The following is a 21,784-nucleotide window of genomic DNA, read 5'->3' as shown; positions in this document are numbered from 1 at the left end:
AAAAACCACCAAAGGAGTGCACTAGCAGATGAAGGCAGTTTTTAAAAGTAGGTTAGTTCAGCGTTTCTGAATGGAAGGAACCTCAGAACTTGCCTCTGTACATGAAGTGTTGGAAGCAATGGTGACTTTGTGAAGCTGAAGGACTTGACCAGGGTGACCAGGGTCTAAAAGCTCATGGAGAAACAGGAATTCAGGCCTCTTCACTCTGTGTCCATCTTTGGATCAGAGTATGTTTCACTGCCACATATTCATGTCTGTGAGTTTTCCATTAGTTCTGAACAGAGCAGGAGGTGTGGACATCTCTGACAGGCTATGAATGGATTGCCTGTGATGCTGCTCGCCCCCTCTTGGGACCAGAGGAAGCACCATTTGGGGCAGAGAGGACGAAACAAAATGTAACATGGCTGTTCGGGCTTTCACTCCAGCCCCTTCTACTTACTAGTTAAGCAACTTCGTGTGACCCCCCCCCCCCCCAAACTTTCCGTTCTTGGGTGTCCTCATCTTTAAAATAAGCGATTGTTGCGAGGATCATTCATTCATTCAACAATTATTTACTAAGTATCTACCATGTGCTGGGCATTTTCTAGGTGCTGAGAATACAGTTGTGAAAGAGGAAAGTCCCTGTGCTCATGGAGGTCATGTTTTAGTGAGGGAGATGAGTCAACAATATGTGTGTGTGTGTTCTTTGTTGCATGAATGTGTGTGTGTGTGTTTGCATATATGTATACAGCATCTGGGTGTATGTTTGCATATATGTGTAAAGCGTGTGTGTGTGTGTGGTCAAGGGAAGGAGTGAGGTGTAGTAATAGGTGCTAGGAAGAGAGTAAAGCAAGGTGAAGAGATCAAGAGAAATGGGAGTATGAATGTAGACAGGGTGATTAGGTAAGACTTCTCTGAAGGGAAATACTTGTGTAGAGACATGAATACTATGAGCTTGTGAACAATGTGCATAGCAGGGGGAATAGTATTCCAGGCAGAGGGAACAGTGCATGCAAAGGTCCTAAGACAGGAATATGTCTGGAGTGTTTGAAGAGCATGCACCTAAAAGAACCAGTGATGAGTCTTAGTGCTGGGAAGGAGGTGTGAGTGGGCTGTGGAGCGATGGGGATTCCATCCTGAGAGTGAAAGGAAGCCATCCGAGGGTATGAACTGAGGTGAGCCATCTGATTTCCCTCTTGGAAGGATCACTCTGGAATTTAGTAAAGAACAAAAATATAAGGAAAGGGAATTGGGAAACCCATTAGGAGGCCATTTCCTGTTAGGGCAAGAGATGGTGGCAGCTTGAGCGCTGTGGAACTGGAAGAGATGAGAGGTTTGGGATTCAGGATGTACTGGGAGGTATTGCTGATAACACTGGCTGATGGGATGAATGGGAGGTATGAGTGGAAGTGGGGAGCTGTGGACGACGCCAGTGATTTTTTTAAATAATGGTTTTATTGAGATACAATCTGCATACCACTGAAGTGTACAATTCCATGGTTTTTAGTATGTTCATAGAGTTGTGTAACCATCACCACATTTGAGAACATTTTCATCACCCCAAAAGCAGCCCTCTGCCCTTTAGCTGTCACCTCCTGATCCTGCCATCCCCTTCCGCTGGCCCTAGGCAACCGCTGATCTACTTTCTATCTCTTTAGATTTGCCCATTCTGCTATTTCACGTAAGTTGAATTATATGATACTTTGACGTCTGGCTTTTTCATTTAGCATCATGTTTTCAAGGGTCAATCCATGTTGTAGTGTGAACAGTAGTTCGTTCCTTTTTATGCCTGAATAATGTCCCATTGTATGGATGCACCACATTTTGTTTATCCATTCATCTGTTGATGGATGTTTGGGTTGTTTCTATTGTGAGCAATGCCGCTATGAACCCCACCTTTGATGAGATCTCCCTTCTCTCCTCCTCCAGGATCTTATGCTTCCAGCCTTTTCTGGCTTCCTCTCTCTGTCATCCTCCTTCTCCCTCCCTCTTTCCCCTCCTGGCTTCTTGTCGGCAAGGATTCAAAGGTCTCATCTTAAAACCCGTCCCTCAAACCAGCGAGAATTTAGTAGGTCCTTGTGGCTGCTTCCACATGTTTGCCTTCTTTTCCTCCTCCTCTCTCATCTTCTTCATCACTGGCACACAACGGTCTAGATCCAATTCGTAATTTCCTACCCACTCAGTTACACTTTCTTTCTCTTTATATCATGAAACTGCTTCTCCAAGGTCGTTGGTGGTGTCCTTCTCACTAATTTCCAGGGCTTTTTCTTTGTCCTCATCTCTTCAGAAGCATTTCTTGCCTGGCTTACAGAACACTGCTCTGTGTCCCTTCTCCTGGGACCTCTCCAAACCTCCTCCCCTCCTTTCTTTTTCCTTTCTATCACCAGAGCTCTGTCCTTACCCCTCTCTAGCCGATTTCCTCTGCCTTTGGCAGAACTCACTCATTCTGCCTTGTTACCTCTAAATGGATGGCTTCCAGACCCTTCCTTCCCAGCCTGGCCTGTCACCTCAGCTCCAGCACTTTCACTGGACTTGGCACTGATGTGTCTGCTGACTCCTCATCCCCCTCCTCAGACTCAACTGCAGACCCTCAGTGTCCCCATTCCTCTGCCTCCCACGCATACTTTCAAGCCTGGCTTTTTCCCACGGCTCTAGTTTCTATCAATGGTGCCCTAACCGTGCTCATCGCTCAGGCTGGAAGCTTAATCCTGATGAGCGACTCCCTCATCTTGTTTATCTTTGGATAGGCACCAGGCTTGCTGTATTTATGATGATCCTCCATCTGTCCCTGGGCTTTGCTTCCTTTCCCATCACCGACGCCTGCTTCAGGCTGTTGTCATCTGCTGCCTGAGTGACTGAGATAAGCCTGTCCACCTCTCCACAACCCACACTGCCTTGCTTACGGTTGCAGCACAACATTCCAGAAGCCCGGGACTGGGGAGAGCTGACTGGGCTGAGAAGTCAGATTCCCCGTGTGCAGAGCCTGTTCCCGCTATTCATTTTCTGTGTGACTTTGGGGAAATTAATCTCACTGGGTCTCAGCTTTCTATCTGTAGATTGGGATGGGTGACAGAATCCAAAGCACCACCATCCAATGGTTGTTGTGAAGATTAAATAAAATGATGCACGTGGTGTACTTAGAAAGGTACCTGGCACCCAGTAAGCAGTGGACAAATGGTAGCTGCTATTATCATTGTTGTTATTGTCAAGCCAAGAGTTTGAGGCCCTTCACCGAGCCCTACCATTCTGTCCTCTGGCCAAAGATTTTGCCCAACTCCTTCTGTGGTCTCCGTCTCTGGTGAGCCAACTTGGACCATGAGGGACCCTCAGAACGTCCTTTTCCCCTCTGCTAAGACCCAGAAGAGCCAGGCCTGAGCAGGCCACTCCCTGCCCTCATTCCCTGCCTTGGGGCTGGCCTTGCTCAGCTCTCACAGTCTTTTCAAACAAGCTTCATGAAAGGGAGAGAAAAGACACATGGGGAGTAAAGAGCATGGGGTTTGGAGCCTGCTGTCCTGGGTTTAATTTCAGGCTGAGTCACTCACCAACTCTTTCTGGCTCCTCTGAGCCTAAGGTTTCTTATCGGTGAGATGGAATAACGGTATTGACCTTGTAAGAGTTAAAGAGAACACACACAAATGCACATGCAGAAACATGCACTGACAAACATATACACATGTGCATACACGTACATACTCATATCCACGTATAAGCACATATCTATACACACATATACCTTCACACTGGCACAGAACAGCTGATCCATAAAGGGCACCTATTTACCCCCTATTTAACCCCTAGTTAGCCCCTAAATACCAGTCAGAGAATGACCAATGACAAGGATCAGTGCTTTCATTCTTCGAATTCTCTCCTCAGAGCCCGTGTCCACCCCCTATGCCCGGTTTTGAATGCCCCTTTGGAGGTCCCTCATTTTGTCCAGACCAGAGCACCTGTCCCCAGGGAGCGGGGACGAGAGACTTATGCTGTCCCCTCAGCTGAAGCGAATGAGAACAAGAAGTGACCACTCTATGACACAACTTCACCAAGTCTGCACTCTGTTCAGAAACTTTCAAAGATGCCCACTGGTAACCCCAGCTCCTCAGCATGTGGGTTTGCGGCCTGTCACAGCCTGGCTGCAGCCCAGGCTTCTTCCCCCAACACTCCAGTCAGTCCAGCCTGTCACTGTCCTCCAAATGTGCCTGACTTGGTGCCGTTTCTCTGCTTTTGCTCACATGATGTGTTTAGTTGTCTTACATGAACGGGCCTTCCCTCCTCCTCTGGAGTGTAAGCTCCCTGCAGGCAGGAACTGTGTCTGAATGTCTTTTGGATTCCCCAAGTGCGAATTTTCACTCACAAAAAAATTCTTTCTGAAAGAATGAATGAATACCTCCTTTATAGTTTGATTTGTGGCACAAACTTAGACTTCATCTGATAAATATCTTGAAGTCAGTCCCTTAACTTGTCTGTCGCATGGCATAAGTTCTTAATTCATTTATTGTTTTCTTCCTTTTGATTTCAGTTTCTCAGGGGGAATCATCAGGATATATTTAATGAAAGGAGCTTTCTCAAAACCTCTCCCCCTTTGTAATCACCAGATTAGAAGATATAGGGTGTCATGTATAGTCCGGCCTATATCAATATCACAATTCTTATTTGAGTTCTAGGGAAATGGAATAAAAGGGGTTATTTAAAAAATAGCACGACATGGGCCTTATGCGGTCGTTAATTACTTTATAATGAGCACCTGTGGTGTCCCTGGCTCTGTGCTAGGGGCCGGGGATGAGAATCACTACCACCTGCTCTTAAAGAAGAGTGCAGTAGATCTGGAAACAATGCAATGACAGGTGCAATAATGGAGCCTAGCGGCTCCCACTCATAGAAGGAAAAAGCGTGTGTCAACGGAGCCAGCAGTAAAGGCTTTGCGATATGATGTAGTATTTGACCTTCTCTGACCTTTTCCTTGGTAATCTGCATCATATGTGTACCTCTTAAATGAATAATATTAATATTTGATATTAAAAAAACTGTTTGCAGCTAGTTTTCCAGATCAGTGATTCTCAAACTTTAGCATGCACCCCGTATCAAAGTTACCTGGAGGGCTCCTTAACACTCAAATTGCTGGGCCCGCCCCCAGAGTCTTTGATTCTGTAGGTCTGGGGTGATGCTCGTGAACTTGCATCTGAGCAAGTTCCCAGCTGATGTTGATTCTGCTGGTCTGGGGACCGCACTTGGAGAACCACTGATCTAAACCGCTGGTTAAAAAGTGAGAGATAGACAATATTGGCATATTGCTTGGCGGTGTTAAAATCCGTAAATTGTTCATCCATTAAAAAATATCGGGCCATTTGTGATGTGCTAGGCATGGTGCAAGCTACTGTGGATTCAGGGGCATGCTCCACAGAAACAGCTCCTGCTGCTGGGAGTTGATCTCATTCAGTCATTACCATCGTCCTGGGAGCCAGGTATCGTCATCATCCCCATTTCACCCAGGAGAGAAAGGAAGGTCAAAGTCAATCGTTTGATGCACTCACTCAGCTGATCATTACATCACCATCCGGGACCTTTGACTCTCCAAACCACTGTCCTCCCCATTGTGCCTCTTGCCTAGTACTGATTAGATGTGGTTATTTTTTTCTAACCTTGAGATTAATTTTCCTGGTTCTGCTGAATGTTCGCTTTCTTTTATGCTTTTCTTTCTATCGCACAGTCCTGTTTTGTTATACTGTATCGATTGCCTTCACAGATGGGCCTCCTATGTCTTCCTTGCTTTGTCTTTGGTTTTTGAATTATGTGTGTATTTGTTCAGATGTGTTTGTCGTCTCCCCACCAGTGGCTCTTACTAATTTTTTCTGTTAAATAATTTCTACCTTCCGACTTTGAAATTGGATGCCTCTGAGATTGAACGTCTGGATGGCACACAGATTCCTGCTATTTATTTCTTGCTTCAGTGTGCTAATATTAGGCACTCCATCTCTGCAGCAGCGGCTGAGGCCCCAGCCCAGCTGCTCGGATCCCCCGAGGGCGAGAACTGAGGCTGGTGGGTTCTCTTGGTGGCATCAGGCTTTCAGTACAAATCCAGCTGCTTCGCCTCGCTGCACAGGCCAGGCTATTAAAAGAGCAGGAACGTTAAAAATAGCTCCCACCACAATTCCCACCTTGGAAGCTTTGAGGACAGCTGTCCAAAAAAACAATTAGATTCTGCCTCAGGGAGTCGAAGCGAGGCAGAGGAATACTGTTATTTCAGTAGAGGAATCATGAAGTAAACATCATAGGCAAAACAATGGTGCAGGGGAGGAGAATGTTTCAAAGAACAACGATCATTGCCTTATTTTTTATTTTTATTTTTTTTATTTTTTAAGATTTTAATTTTTTCCTTTTTCTCCCCAAAGCCCCCCAGTACATAGTTGTATATTCTTTGTTGTGGGTCCTTCTAGTTGTGGCATGTGGGAGGCCACCTTGGTGTCATTGCCTTATTTTTTAATAGTCTGGCTCATTTAGCCAACTTGGCTTACACCTCATGTAATTTGCCATTGAACTCCAGAAAGTTTCCTTCGTTTGAAGAGTGTAGCTGGTAGAGAGAGTGATTTAGGGGTGCTGAAGGGGTGCCATTTATTGTGATGTTGTTGGCAATCAAAAGACGCCACTAGGATATAGTTTTCTCCAATCCATTTGGATATTCACAGCAAAAGTTAGCTATTTTTCTGTCTCCATACACTGATAAATTTTAAATTATATTTTACACTTAAATACAAAATAGTGTAAAATTCAATACTCCAAATCTACATTAGACTAGATGTAATCTAGTGTCCTCCCCCCACCTCCCAAATGGATTATTCCATTCAATGCATTTCCTTCAAGGTGTCTAGACATCGTCTACCATCTTGCAGATTCACTTACCAGCACATGCACTTGATTGCATCTCACATCATTTCTCATGGTCAGACTGCTTTGAATGTGCTGAGTCTCAGACCAGAACTTTCTTCCATCATCCTGTATGTCCTTGAATGGCATCCTTATTATATATCCCAAGGCACAACTTTTCTAATATCTTTTTTGTTATATTAGCGTGTTCTCCAAAGAAAGAATAAAACCTCTGTGATTCTCTAAAAGGAGAGATCCTTATCTCCAATAGTCATCTGTTTTTTTGTTTTGTTTTGAGGAAGATTGGCCCTGAGCTAACATCTGTACCCATCTTCTTCTATTTTATATGGGGGACGCCTGCCACATCATGACTTGATAAGCAGTGTGTAGGTCCACGCCTGGAATCCTAACTGGCGAAACCTGGGCTGCCAAAGCAGAGCACATGAACTTAACCACTGTGCCACCAGGCCGGCCTCAGTAGTCATCTAGTTTTGAACCAAATATTTTACTTATTCAGTGAATATCACACTTATAAATTCCTCAGTAACTTAAAAGTTTTTAGAGTCATATAGTTTATTTTAAAATGGTCTTTAACTTGCTAGAAGTTATAGGTATTCCTAAGGATTCTGATTTTTAAAAATGTTCTGAAGGTGCTATTTCCCTACTTTATAAAGGATTGGTTTCTATTTAAGGGAAGATAAGAGATATTGGGATAAAAACAAGGGTTTTTAGTGTGAAGGACCAAGGTCTCTTTGACCTAAACCAGGATTTCTCAACTCCAGCATCCCAGGCATTTTGGACTGGATCCTTCTTTGTCATAGGGGGCTGTCTTGTGTATTGTAAGATGTTTCGTAGCATCCCTGGCTTCTACCCATAGATCCCAGTAGCAACCACATAAACAATGTCCCCAGACATTGCCAAATATTCTCTAAGGGGAGAGTCACCCTGGTGGAGAAGCGCGGACCTAAGGAATTAAACCTGATTGGGGCTGTTGCTGGAGAAAAGATCTGTTGATTTGCCCTGTGGCAGGGACCTGTTGAAGGTGCTGAATGCTAGTTGGAGAAGCAAGATTGAAGTTCAGAAGGCGGTCAGCATAACTCACCACTCATCCCAGTCTGGCTGGGGAGGGAGGGGCTCGTTAGCAGGGCAATTGCTCCATTGAGCTGTTTCCCAAGTTGGAAGTACAGACCTTTGCAGAACACAAGGTGACTTTAGACAGCACATTTTTTTTGGGGGGGGGGGGTGAGGAAGATTGGCCCTGAGCTAACATCATTGCCAATCTTCATCTTTTTGCTTGAAGGAGATTGTCGCTGAACTAACATCTGTGGCAATCTTCCTCTTTTACGTGGGATGCTGCCACAGCATGGCTTGACAAGCGGTGCTAGGTCTGTGCCCAGGATCTGAACTGGTGAACCCCAGGCTGCCAAAGCGGAGAGCACAAACTTAACCACTAAGCCACCAGGCGGCCCCTAGAGAGCACATCTTTTAGATAACAGATGATAGCTGATTTTTATGCTGATAGCTATGTATTTATTTTAATGTACATTAGGAAAAAGGGTAACCAGCACATTTCACCCATGCAGTTCTGAGTAGTATTATTGCTGAGGGAGAGGCTAAATCTAACTTGAAAGATATAGTTGATTTTAGGGCAAAAGCTTTAAGCAAGTTGATTCATTTGTGCCAGGAAATGTTTAAGTGTTGAGGATTCAGCGACTAACAAGACAAAGTCCTGATTCTCAGGGGGTTTATGTTCTTGAAAGGGAACCAATAAAGAAAATCATTTCAGGTACTGATGATAAGTATAGTGTGATGGAGCCTGAAAGAACTCGGGGGGGACAACATGAGACTCCGCAGACAAAGCCCTGCTCCCTTGGGGTCCCCTTCTAGGTGGGGAGGTAACAAGTGTGTGTATGTGTTGTTGAGTAGAGATAAGTGGGAAGTTGAAGAATAAAGACGAGCATGAGTCCCAAGGTCTGAGCTGATGATTTCTGAGCAGAGAGCTCACTCATGGGAGGGGACAGCCATGGAAGGGTGCAGAGTCAGAGGGAACAGCCTGTACAAAGTGATGGTGGGCCTCTAGGGCTGAGGTTTTGATGTCCTAGAGTGGCTTTTGTGTACATGGAAGACTATCTGACATTATCTTTTATGTTCTTTCTCTTGCAAGAATTAAACATAAATTATGGTGATTCTCAAGCTCTGCTAAATATCTCCATGTGTCCTGGCTTAGCTTTATCTTTCAATTTAAATTCATCAATCAAAAATCAATTATTCAACTAAACGTTTTGATTGGAATCATAAATTTGATGGATTCTCTCATGCACCGTATTTTCCCAATCATGACACATTCTTTGCACACAGTCTGCACCAATTAGCCTAAACCAAAGAGCAAGTGGCAAACCAGGCCTTTGATCTCTGTCCTCATATCATCATCTCCAAATTTGGCTCTATGTCTTTCTAGGTTAAAAGACTCACACCACTAAGGGAAGAGCTTTATTATCCTAAGCTAATTGCAGTTCTTGACCCGAATGAATTAGAGCTGGCACTCAAAGGACCAAGGTTATTTCTGGGAGAGAGATTTTTGGCTGTCTCACCAGACCCGGGCATCTAGAACAATTCTCATGTCAGTAATAAACACACAGAGGTGCCCCCCCCCCCTTCTTCTTTAGTGCCTCCAACTGCAGCAAACTTCAGTTCGTTCTCTCCACGTGGAGTCGATTTCACAATGCACAGCCATGGTTTCAAGAGACACCTTGACCTAATTGTTCTGATTTTGTTTGCAACCCCCACTAAGGTGGGAGCTAACTTCCTTCCCTGGGTAGTTGGATTTTGCATTTCTTTAGCTCCTGTAAGACATGTTCACATCTCCCTGCTTGGTTCTAGGGGTGACTTTAATGCCATTCTTAGGTCCTTTACTCGTTTGTGTCATTTATTTTTCACCTCCTCTGTCTTTATTTCCTCATTTTACTGATGAAACTCCACTGCGTCTCCACCAGTTCGTCTCCCCTCTCCAAGTTTATTGCCAGCTTTCTTCAGTGGTTTCTCCATCACATGTCGGTTTTAAATTCATGCCGTACTTCTCTTTTTAGGGCAGGACCATAACTGCTTTTGTTGTATTCTGTACCCCTCTCACATCTTTGTGTGGTCCTGAGGCCACAGCTTGAGAACAATGCTAAAGTCTGTGAGAAGGAGCTTGGGGAGTTTGGGAACAAGAACGAGGCCCAAGGTGGCCACAGTGTGGTGGTCACTGGGGACAGTGGGTGAGGGTGAGGGGGCAGGGGTCAGATCACACTGCGTCTTTTAGCCATGAGGGGAAAGTGTTTGGGTTTTATTCTAAGGGCTTTGGGAAGCCAATGGAGGGTTTTAAGTATAGAAGAGTATAAATTATGTTTTAAAATGATCTTTCTGGCTACTCCCACGTGGATCGTACAGTGGATTGTCAGAAGGCAGGAGTAGTGGTGAAGAGATGGGCTGGGAGACCGTGCCTTGAGTCCTGGACTCAATGCCTGGATGCCTGGAACTAGATAATGTGAAAGGCGTCATGTGGTCTGACGCTAATTTGGAAGGTGGTCCGTGAATGTTTGTGGTTTGGCTCTAAGGAGAGGCCATATCACTAGTTAGAGGAAAAGAAACTTAGAAAGTTACTGATATTTGCCTCCGTAGTTAGCTATAGACTTTTGTCATTTGTGAACCAGAATGAAGGAAGTTTGTCATTGCTCTGCCTTTTTAGGAAGGTCTAAACGGCATTCACACCTTTCCTGCATCCTTCTGTGTCTTTACATGGGCTCTTTTCTGCGTCCATGGGAACTTGACATGGGATTTTCTCCATGCCCCTTGGGAGCCCTCTGGCATAGATCTTCAAGGCCTGAAATGCCCATTTATGTGTATATGCCAGAGGAAATTCTCCCATAATACACACAAAGTGGCCACCACTTATTACCCTTCTTATCCACTGTGTTGACCTGACCACTGTCTTGCTTGAACATCTTCTACCAGGTCCTCTGGGTGACTGTCACCACCTTGGTAGGATAAGGAAATGTTATTCACAATTGGCGTGGTTCCTTTATTCCCCATAGAAGAGGTGAACTTTCAGCAGGATGAAAGAAAGAACCCAAAGGCAAAGCTTTAATGGTCTTTTTTTCATTTTAATTCCTACCAGTCACTCATTTAGTTTTGACTCCTTGATTATGACATCACATAAAAAAACAAAAGACACAGGAAGAGTGATTTGTGTAAGTCTTAGATATCCAGTTCAGAATGTTCCATATAGATCAGTATCAATGATTTGCGTGGCACCTGCAGGTACGTCACTGCTCTCTGAGGGGTCCAGGAAATGACTCACTGGGGTTTACGAGCCCCGTAAGCCAGCTACAGGACTGGTGGTTCCTTCTTCTCTGCCTCTTCTCTCCCAGAGATGGCCTTAATTGGCTAGTGGGAGCAATGCAACAACAATAGTGCTTCTGGAACTTTCAACTAGCAACTTGTTGAAGGCAACAATAACACCTGGCTTGGTGTGGACAAGCTTTAGGTCCTGAACTACACCTTAGCAGATCCATAGGCAGCTATTGCCTGTAGCTGGTCAACTGGCCACCTGCAGCTAAGGATGCTTGGTAATCCCATAATCAACCCTGCCTCCTTGCCTCCCTCTCCCATCCCTCCCACACTCCCCCATTGTTGTTTTTCATCTCCAATTATACTGAAGCCATAGACCTGCCAATACATGCATACTTTACAGGTCTAGCCAATTGCTCATGGCCTTTTTATTTATAGTTCTATGTTTCTTACATTTTAAAAATCTTTAATATAAAACTTTAAAGCTCAGGAGCAAAAAGCCATGATATAGTGACTGATCCTTGACCAGTGGTCCTCACTGGAGGGGACAGTTGGCACTTGAGTGAGACAGCTCTGTTCTATTGCACCATCTCAGGCCATGCAAGATTCAGCATCTCCACCGCTGCATACCAAAGGGAGCCCCACACCGTTATGACCATCCCAAACACCCTACACACTGCACATGCGGATTAGCCTCTTAAACTGAAATCCTACTAAATTAGTATTGGAGCATTTAATGTCATTTAAGATTCACTTTGCTTATAGGTTTAATTTATTAGATCCATTAGATAAGAACAAATTAAGTGCATAGGAAGATTTGTGTATTATCAGATAATTGTGGCTCTTAAAAATAAATTATTGATGTTAATAAATATAGTTGAGAGTGTTTAATTACGTTTATAAATGGGAGCAAACATCAATTAAACAAGCCACTAAAAGTGATCTTTTAAATATCTCCTTTAGTTATAGATGCATATTGAAGTATTTACAGGTGAAATGAAATTGGCTTTAAGATACCTCCATAAGGAAAGTATACAAATATGAGGGGAATAGATGAAATTAAATGAACAAAATGTTAATAATTGTTGAAGCTAGATGATGGATATGTGAGGTTATATATTAGTCTCTCTATGTTTAAGTATGTTTAAAATTCCAAAATAAAAAATTCAAACAAAGAGTTCAAAAGAAAGTTCAAAGTGATTGTTAAAATTTTCTCTAAAGAATATTGAACTTCACGGAATCCTGCATTCTTCTCATATTCTTTCTGTCTGGTGGGAACACACTCCTCCTACAGATGATATCTAGGTGGCTCCTGGCTATTTTTCATGGTTTTGTGTCATTCTCGAGTCCTTTTTGAGGTGTTTCTAATAACATGACTCACGATGCTCTATCCTTTAAGCCACACTGCCTCTAAGAAGCTACCATTTGTAATTGGTTATCTTTTTGAGAAATGTACTTTTCTAGCCATATTGTAGAACCTTTGAAGGAAGGGATCGTGGAAAAGTAATTCTTGGCACCTCCAGCCCAGTCCATAGGTAGGCTGTAGGTTGTGGAGGAATATTATGGTGTTTACTCTATATTTATGTATTTTTGGTCTGTTATTTTCTGTTATTATTATTATTTTTTGAACACAGAAGCTGTTCCCCCAAACACTTACCAACGTGTTGAAGTACATGAATATTCTTTGGAAGCAAGTTTCAGAAATAATGGACTAATGGATTTCTGAGAACACTTTGAGTTGCAAAATTATACTAAGTATATGATTCTAAAGATGGCTGTTATTTCACATACAGGATGAATCCCATGATGCATAGAGGTCTTCGTTTTTGGATAAACTTGTGAAATAAGGACAAATGATTCTGTGGTTTACTTCCAGGATGGTAAAGATTCATATTGTTTTCAAGTACTGAAGTGTTCAGATCTCTTTTAATGTTTATCTAGAGATGTGATAAGTCTAGAAGATTCTGTGAAATTTCAAGAAGTGTTATGCTGTTGCCCTAATCCAGAACATCCTGGAAATGGAGCCTGCGTGTAGCACCTATTGAAGCAGAAAAATCAATGACAATTCTAAGAACTAGGTGTATTTAAGAATATATTTACAGATACATACAACATTCAAAAATATCCATTATTTTCTGTTATTTCTGCTTTATATTGAATGCATGTTTGTTGATGATGTAATGCACATTGCCTTGGCTTAAGGTTAGGTTTACAGATTTGGGCTCAGGAGTTTGAGTCTCCCTGTGACTTTGTGCAAGGTACTTAACTTTTCTAACCCTCAGTGTCCTCATCTGTAAAATGGGCATGATTATGGTAGTCCTGACTTTATAGGGTGGCAGTGAGGATGAATTAATGTATGAGAGAAAAAAGCACCCTATTATATTAGCTATTATTTCTAGCCAAAAAGTTATTTGTAGCACTCTTCTTAAAAATGATTCTCTGCCTCATTCTGAATTTAGAGCTTTCATTTGAAGATATATTCTTAACGTAATATTATCATATTAAGATATTCTTTTGTCAATTTTGAAATAGCTTTTTGTCCCCGTGTTTGAATTTTTAGTTTGTACGATTATCTTACATCTTCTCCTACCCACGAATTAGCTAGAATCTCCTGGACCGTTCTGAAGTGCGTGAGGACCAGGAGGATTACAAACAGTGTGATTAAAATCACACTCTGTAATTTAGACTAGTTTGGCAGGTAACTGAGCCCAGGCAAATCATCTCTCTTCTCATATCCTTGATTTATTTTTCAATGTGCTAATGACAGTCTTTCAAAACTAATAATTCAGAAAGACAAGTTTCTATGTATTTTATGTATATCCTAGAAAGATGTAGAATGTTACAGTATGATTATAATTGTGTAGGAAATATGTATGCATGCACATTTCTGATAGGAATGGTCTTCAATGTATTAATAGTTCTGTCACGCAAGTAGTAGAACTAAGAGCAACTGTTTTCTCTTTCTAGAAATTTTACATCTTGTATTTTCCAAATTTTCTTTCATAGCCATTTCCCACTTTAAAATGAAAAACATATTAGCGTGTTGTTTTTTTACACTTGTCACTCTGGAGGGCTTGTTTTCAAAGTTAATAAAAAGTTTGGGTTTATTTAGAGCTTTTTAGCTACATGGTATTCCAGGAGATCGAAGTCCTTACTTCCTCGTCACACATGTGTGGTTATATTATTTAATGAAATCGCCACTGGAGGCTTGCTTCACGGAGAATCCATTGAGTTCGATTTGAGTTCAAATAAGTATTAAGATTCATATATTAATGTGCTTAACATTACATGTGTCTCAAGCTCTTTATCTATAAAATGAGGGGATAAGGGATGGAATGAACACAGAAGGTTCTTCTAGGTCTAAAATATTATCAATTAAAAAATTTTAATACCTAGAAATTTTCCTAGTGCTTTTTTATAGAGTGACCTAGGGAAAGTGGCTGTCATCTCAGATCACGCAGAACACTGTCGATTCTGTTTGCCTTATGTCAGAAGGATGCTGTCAACAGGGACAGTGGCATTCAGTCTCAGCTTCTGAAGGTTCTGACTAGTATTTCAAAATAAAACACAAAGCTAATGTTGAAGAAAAGGCTTTCTTTGCAATAAAGATTTTTGCAAAGTAAACGATTTTTGAACTGTGATTCCAAACTGCTGTAGTTACTGCTCATTGTAAGACCACATTAGATCAAGGAGTGGCTGGGAGGTTTTAGCTCAAGGATGCTGCCTTCATTGAGTGGGTACCAGTTGAGCATCAGTTCACGGGGCGCTTCATGGTGGTTTCGGAATAACATATTTTATGAGACGTCTTTCTTGTTTTATTCAGGTTATACTGGAGAGCTTTGCCAATCCAAGATCGATTATTGTACCCTAGACCCATGCAGAAATGGAGCAACGTGCGTTTCTAATCTTAATGGATTCACCTGCCAGTGTCCAGAAGGTAAATATTTTTACCCCAAGAATAATTTTCATTTTCCATTTTAAACCATAAACTATTTGGATCAGCTTTAAATCTGAAAAACTCTATACCAGAGAGCTTCCTATTTTGTTCTATTTACAAAACAAAATATATGATGATCCCTTTTTTTTTTTAGCTCTATGCTAGAATGGCTTGACAATTATGTTTGAACATTAGACATAACCTAGGAATTTCTGTGATTTTTATTTATACGTGGAAAACGAATAACTATTATCAAGTGGAATTTCTTTCTCATGGTGAATTTCACTTGTTAAGATTCCTATTTTGTTAAATTATTTGGGTTGTGAAACCAGATCACATAAAAAGAAATTCAGCATGAAGTTCACCTGCTTTTGTTTTTAATCAGCTTTCTTATGTCTTAGAAACTTCAAGTCACCTGAAAAGCCACATCTTTAGAAAGCTACTTTTATTTTTAAAAATAGTTTTATGTTAGCATATTTTCACCTGAAGAAGCAGAGAGATAATCACAGCTATTGGGCTGGTGTCCAAGGAATGATTTTGTCCTCGGAGGAAGTCCTGTTCCTATTTCCGCTTGGAGGGACATTATGGAAGGCATTACTGTAAACCTTTAATGTTGTAAGAATAACATGATGTTGGAGGGGTTTTTTTCCCCCTTGAAACCAGCATGTAAGCTCCTGATCCACAGAAGCAACATTGACAACTGCATAAAGTAGAAAGACATCCTTTGAAGAGGTTAAGTGTAGAGCCTGAGTGTGTCAGGAAACATGTCTGTACTCAGAATTACCCAGATCTGCCCCTGGCTAAGAGGCCGGAGGAGGGCGGTGGTTGATACAAAGGATGAGTGTTGATACAAGGCCGAGGACCGTCCAGGTAACCTGAGGGCTGGGTGTTGCCAGGAGCAGCCCCTGCGATCAGCAGCGCCCCATACTCTTTAATATTTGGAAGACCTGTGCATCAACTAGAGAAGTGAATCTTGTCTCCTGGGTCCTGCTCACCTGGGCAGGGGCAGGAGGGGCGTGGCTGTGGCCAGCTTAGTTAACCCCTCTCTGTCTGTGTATGAATGTGGTTACCACAACGGCGGAGTTAAATGTGCTGGATGAGCCCCACTTCCATGCTCCACTTTAGTTTCTTAAACAAATGGAAAACTCAGAAATGTTGGAAGAGCTGATGACTGAGCAAGCAGCGCCAGTCATCATTTGCTTATAGAGCACTTCACAGTTTTTCACAGCTCTGCCACACCCTGGCTGAGTCAGCTGCCACCTAACTCTGGGTGTGGGCTGTGCCTATAGTCAGGGGCAGGCTTCGGGGTCACTGGCTGATTGACTGCAGGCAAATCATTAAATCCCTTCCCCCACCCAATCTTCTTTTCCTTTTCTGGTAAATGGAGGAGATGATGATAGTGCTTCCCTCACAGGGCCATTCAGGGACCAATGGGATTTTTGTGAAAGAGCTTTGAAAACTCTAAAGTGCTTTGTTATTGCTGCTTTGCTTGCTACCAGAAAGTAGCTCAATAATCTTAGCTGCTTTCCCATTATTGTTTCCCTAATAATGATTACTATTGAACCATTGATCAATTTAAACGGGAATTTGATGTCTTCATTCTGGAACAGTGTGGAATGTAGATTAGAGAGAGACAAGAGTGGGGATAGGAGAAAACTTGGGGGACTGTTGTAGGAGTCCAGGATGTAGGTGTGGGCTGCTGGGAAGAGCAGGGTAGAATTTGAAAAGCAGAGAAGCTGTCGGAGTTGAGAGAACTTGGGAAGTAAACTGGAAGGGCCGGGGGATGGGTGGGATACGGAGGGTGAGGGAGAGTGAGGTGACAGGGTTGTGGCTTCTGTCATTTTATGGTTGGTTGTACCATTCATAGAGAAAAAAGAATCTGGAGGAGAAGTGTTCTGTTTTGGACCTGTTGAGTTTGAGGGGTCCTTGTGACATTCAAGTGGAGATGTCAGTTGAGTTTGAGGGGTCCTTGTGACATTCAAGTGGAGCTGTCAGTTGGGCAGTTGCTGTCTGAGCCTGGAAGTGGGAGGAGAAATCTGGGCCAAGTCTAAACACAGAGACATTAGCCTATAGATTGCAATTTAAACTTGGGTATCAATGGGATTGACTAGGACCTTCTCCTTTATCCAATGGCCTGTCCATTCCTCCATGCTGTCCTGATAAAACCTAGAGAAAATGTTATGATCTAGAATTGAAAGAAGGAAGCCAAATTTCCCAGCAGCCTTCATATGAAGACTTTCCTTCGGAGATTTACTTTCACTGAATTCCGACCAGGGAAAAGGGGCTTTGGTTTGAGTTTCGAAGGATTCAGTGCAGTGTTTTGAAGGCTCTTAGCGGGAGCACCTGACTGGTGATGGAGGCATTTTTGAAGCAGCCCCTCCCACCAGTTTGTTCATAAGGTGGTGGTTGCAGAAACTGAACTTTATAGAGTACTTTGCACTTTAAAAAGACCCTGTGTCTCCAGGCTCCTTCTTATCAGCCACACTGTGAGAAAGTTCAGAAAGTGTCTCAAGTCCACAAAATATTCTGGAGTTCTGAGCCAGCCCCTGAAACTTGCTATCTCTTTTTCTTTGTTTCTTTCTTTTTCTCCCAATGATTAACATTTTGGCGTCTTTGCTTTATATGTATGTATTTTGATATATGGGGTTTTTTGGGGTTTTTTTGAGGAATATTAGCCCTGAGCCAACATCCACCGCTAATCCTCCTCTTTTTTGCTGAGGAAGGTTGGCCCTGAGCTAACAGCCGTGCCTATTTTCTTCTACTTTATATGTGGAATGCCTACCACAGCATGACTTGACAAGTGGTGCATAGGTCCACACCCGGGATCTGAACTGGCAAACCCTGGGCCACCAAAGCGGAACGTGCGAACTCAACTGCTGCGCACCAGGCTGGCCTTGGTCTTTTTTGGCAAAGCAACTTAAAAGTAAATTACAGCTATCATGATGCTTCATCTCAGAATAAATCAGTTTGTGTTTTCTGAGAATAAAGACATTCTCCTTTCATATCCACAATACCATTATCACACCTAAAAAATTAATAATTTCCTAGTATTATTTCCTATCTGCCCCCTTTTCATTTACTCCTTTGTGTGTTTGTGTTGATTCTGTCTCCCTGCTTCCCTGTGCTATCCTTTGAGGGCGGGAAATATATTTTATTCATCTTTTCTCTCTCTCACCTGCTCTCAATACCTACCCATCGAACAGTTAGCTCCATATTTTATGTTAGTAGGAGGTCAAGAAATATTTGTTGAATAGATTAATTATGAAAGTCAATACTTAGGGCCAGCCCTGTGGCCGAGTGGTTAAGTTCACGCGCTCTGTTTTGGTGGCCCAGGGTTTTGCTGGTTCGGATCCTGGGTGCAGACATGGTACCGCTCATCAAGCCGTGCTGAGCCGGCATCCCATGTAGCAGAGCCAGAAGGACCTACAACTAGAATATACAACTATGTACTGGGGGCCTTTGGGGAGAAGAAGAAGAAAAAAAAGAAAATTTGCAACAGATGTTAGCTCAGGTGCCAATCTTAAAAAAAAAGTCAACACTTAGATGTCATTCACTATTTGATACTCACAACAATCCTGTGAAGCAGATACTATTAATATTTTCACTTAACAGATTGAGACACTGGGGCACAAGAGGATTGAATAACTTGCCTGAGATCACATAGCCAGAGATTCAAATCCAGGCAACTTGGCACTAGCATTCTTAACCATTGTCCTATGCCGTCTCTGAATAGTCTTTAAAATAAATTCCATTTTGTTTATTTTTAAAGATTATCTTTGTAACCATAGTCATGAGTGAAATAAATTCAGAGTTGTTGAGTTCTAAAACTTCTAAATGTCCCTCCTAAAATTTTTTAAGTCTGGAAAAAGCCAGAAGGATATTTTTTGGGGAAAGCTAGAAAAATTGTTTTTTTCTGGGTTTTTGTGTGTGTGTGATTACGGTGAAATCCTTTTACTACAGTCTCTCCTGGATTGCTCAATCTAGTCCAGAAAACTGTTAAAACTGGGCTTTCTCTCTGGATCGTGCTTTCAACACTGCACATTCACATCCTTCTCTTTCTGCCCTTTTCATCTTCATCCTGTTTCCTTCAAGGATCCTTTTCCATCTGATCTGAGCTGCGTTCTTCGAGGCTGAATTCCTTCCTGGGTACCCGTCTGCTTGACTTTTGCCTTCTTTTTAACCTCTTTCCGAAAGTTCAAAGTCACTCAGGCCTGAGAGACGGCTTGTGCAGTAATTACCACTTGAACTCTCCTTCCGGAAAGTTCCGCTCTTCTCCTACAACTTAGATTTTTATCCTTCATCAATGAGTTCTGTCTTTTCTTTGAACTTGTACTTAACTTTCACTAGGTCCATATTTGAAAAGTGCAGTTTCAGATTCTGGTTAGGGTGGGGCGATAAGAAACAAAAGTAAAAATGTCTTGAGTGTTTTATACTTAACTTATTGAATGATAAGCACAAAGATGAGTAATTAGAAGCTGGTTTTATTGCCTATGTACTTACCCTTTATATTGATATTATCTTTATGTTTGCTTTAGAACTTTGAGGTCCTTAAATTTTAAACTAAATGCATTTTAACTCTGAAGGTGCCTAATTATATATACTTATCATCCCTGCCTGTTGATATTTAAATATGTATGTTTAAATATATGAGTACATTTAAATACATATATAAATAAAAGCTGAATATTACTGTCTAGCCATCATCTTTGCTTCAGCATCTCAATTTTTATTTTCTTCCCCTTAGGAATTTGAAGTAGAATACCACATACATTAATAAGGAATAAAAAGAAATCAATAGTGATTAAAATATTCAGCAGTAAATGACATTTGTTGATTCTACATGTGTGACCACATCGTGCAGGGCACATCTCATAGAATCTAATCACCTTCCTGCCATCCACCTGTTGTAGAAGTCATGTAGTCATCAGAGACCGAAGTGAGAATATGAGGCTTCACGACTATCTTGAGAAAATGTTATTTTATCCAATGTATTTTAAAAACGTTAATGTAAAGACATTTTCTAGCATGACCCCTTCTGATAGGATTATAGATACATAGAATTTGCATGAACTGCTCTTGCACTAAAATTATGAAGCCAAGTGTTGCAACTGGGCAGAGGACTCATTTTTTCAAGTCCTGTAACTATCAGAAGGCAACACTGGATTCCACTACCAGACATGCAGATCTTGCTGCTTGGGAACTCCATCACTGCCAAGCGTGGAGAGCTGACGTCCTTCGCTGGCCTGGAGGTCGGTAGATCTGATCTGTCCTAAAGAGGTGGGAGAGTGGAATGGCTATGAACGTGGGCTTTTAGGATCACACTGCTTGGGTTTCAAGTCTGGGCCCACTTCCTTTCCAGCTCTTTGCTTGTCTGAGGCTCATCTTCCCCACTCAGAAAATGGGAAGATACTAGTACACCCTTTATCAGTTGATGTGAAGAACAGAAAAAGCCCTTAGCACAGCACTTGGCAAAGAGTAAGTGTTAGAATAAGTGTTAGCTATAATGCTGAATAAGTGTTAGCTGTAGTGATGATGGTGGTGATGGCGATGATGGATTTAGTCATATCACCTTGGGGCATATGATTTTGCTATCTTCCAGCCATTATTTCCATGTTGTAAAATGATGAGGGTTGACTATTACTTTTAAGGGTCCCTATTCCTAAATGTCTTTGATTCAAGGGCCAGCCCCAGTGGCCTCATGCTTAAGTTCAGCACGTTCCATTTTGGCAGCCTAGATTTAGGCCCCAGGTGCAGACCTGCACCACTCATCTGCCAGTGGCCATGCTGTGGCAGCAACCCACATATGAAAAGAGGAATATTGTCAATGGATGTTAGCTCAGGGTGAATCTTCCTCAGCAAAAAAAAACAAAAAAAAAAAAGTCTTTGATTCAAATATATCAGTTTAAGAGCCCTTTGCTGAGTCAATAAATCCATCTTGTTGTTTCCAGTAATGTTTACAGAGAAAAGTTTCATAACGTCTAAGCAACTCTCAGGAAGTCCTGAGTCTAAAAACTTTGTATCGAACAGAGCCTGTAGGTTAAATACCATTGCAACAGGCTTCAAGGGTTTGTCCAAACTATTTTTGTTTTTCTGCATTTTCTATCCTTGAGTAATCCAGCCACATAAATCCTATTGTCCAACTCGAATGTCAGTGGTAATGCTTTTCATCTTAAAGGGATTTACAGGCAATAGCCACACATGTCAGAAAAATTCTCTGAGATAATGTGTATTGTTGAGAACCTGGGCATGTTACCCAATAATGACTTAGGAGTTAGAAAGTTCAGGGATTTGGTTGTTTTTCCCCAATATCCTGATATGTGTGATTTTGGTGAAAGCACTCCCTTAGGACTGTATTAAACTGCGTGTATTTACATAAGAAACTTGCAGCGTGTCCTCATAAAATTACCAGGCCTGAATAAAATACTCTTCTTATTCTTTTAAAATTTGGCATAATCCCTAAATCACCACTTCATTTAGGAATGGTTGCAGCTGAGGTCCTTGGAGTTCCAAGTGGTATATAGTTTCACCTTATGGAAACAAAGCAAAGTATGGAGAATTATTAAGTGTAAGTAAAATTTTGTTTCGATGTTTGGTACATGCTGATTAGTTTTTCAGTTAGAGCTAAGTTCATATTTCCTTTCTCTTTCTTTCTTTCTTTCTTTCTTTCTTTTTTTTTTTTCA

At 41.9% G+C, this 21,784-nt stretch overlaps 1 protein-coding gene across 2 annotated transcripts in view; it reads left to right on the top strand.

The window, feature by feature from the left end:
- Positions 1-21,784, top strand: part of DNER (delta/notch like EGF repeat containing) — a 302,394-nt gene that overhangs the window by 188,119 nt on the left and 92,491 nt on the right. For both annotated transcript variants that reach the window (XM_070620042.1, XM_070620043.1), the window contains exon 7: positions 14,990-15,103. In XM_070620042.1, coding sequence (XP_070476143.1) covers positions 14,990-15,103 — 114 coding nt within the window. The remainder of the gene's footprint in view (positions 1-14,989; positions 15,104-21,784) is intronic.

The sequence above is a fragment of the Equus przewalskii genome, chromosome 5 (genome assembly GCF_037783145.1).
Source record: "Equus przewalskii isolate Varuska chromosome 5, EquPr2, whole genome shotgun sequence".
Classification (NCBI taxonomy): Eukaryota; Metazoa; Chordata; class Mammalia; order Perissodactyla; family Equidae; genus Equus; species Equus przewalskii.
The sequence above is the reverse complement of the archived record's forward strand: the minus strand, read 5'-3'. Positions and strand labels throughout refer to the sequence as shown.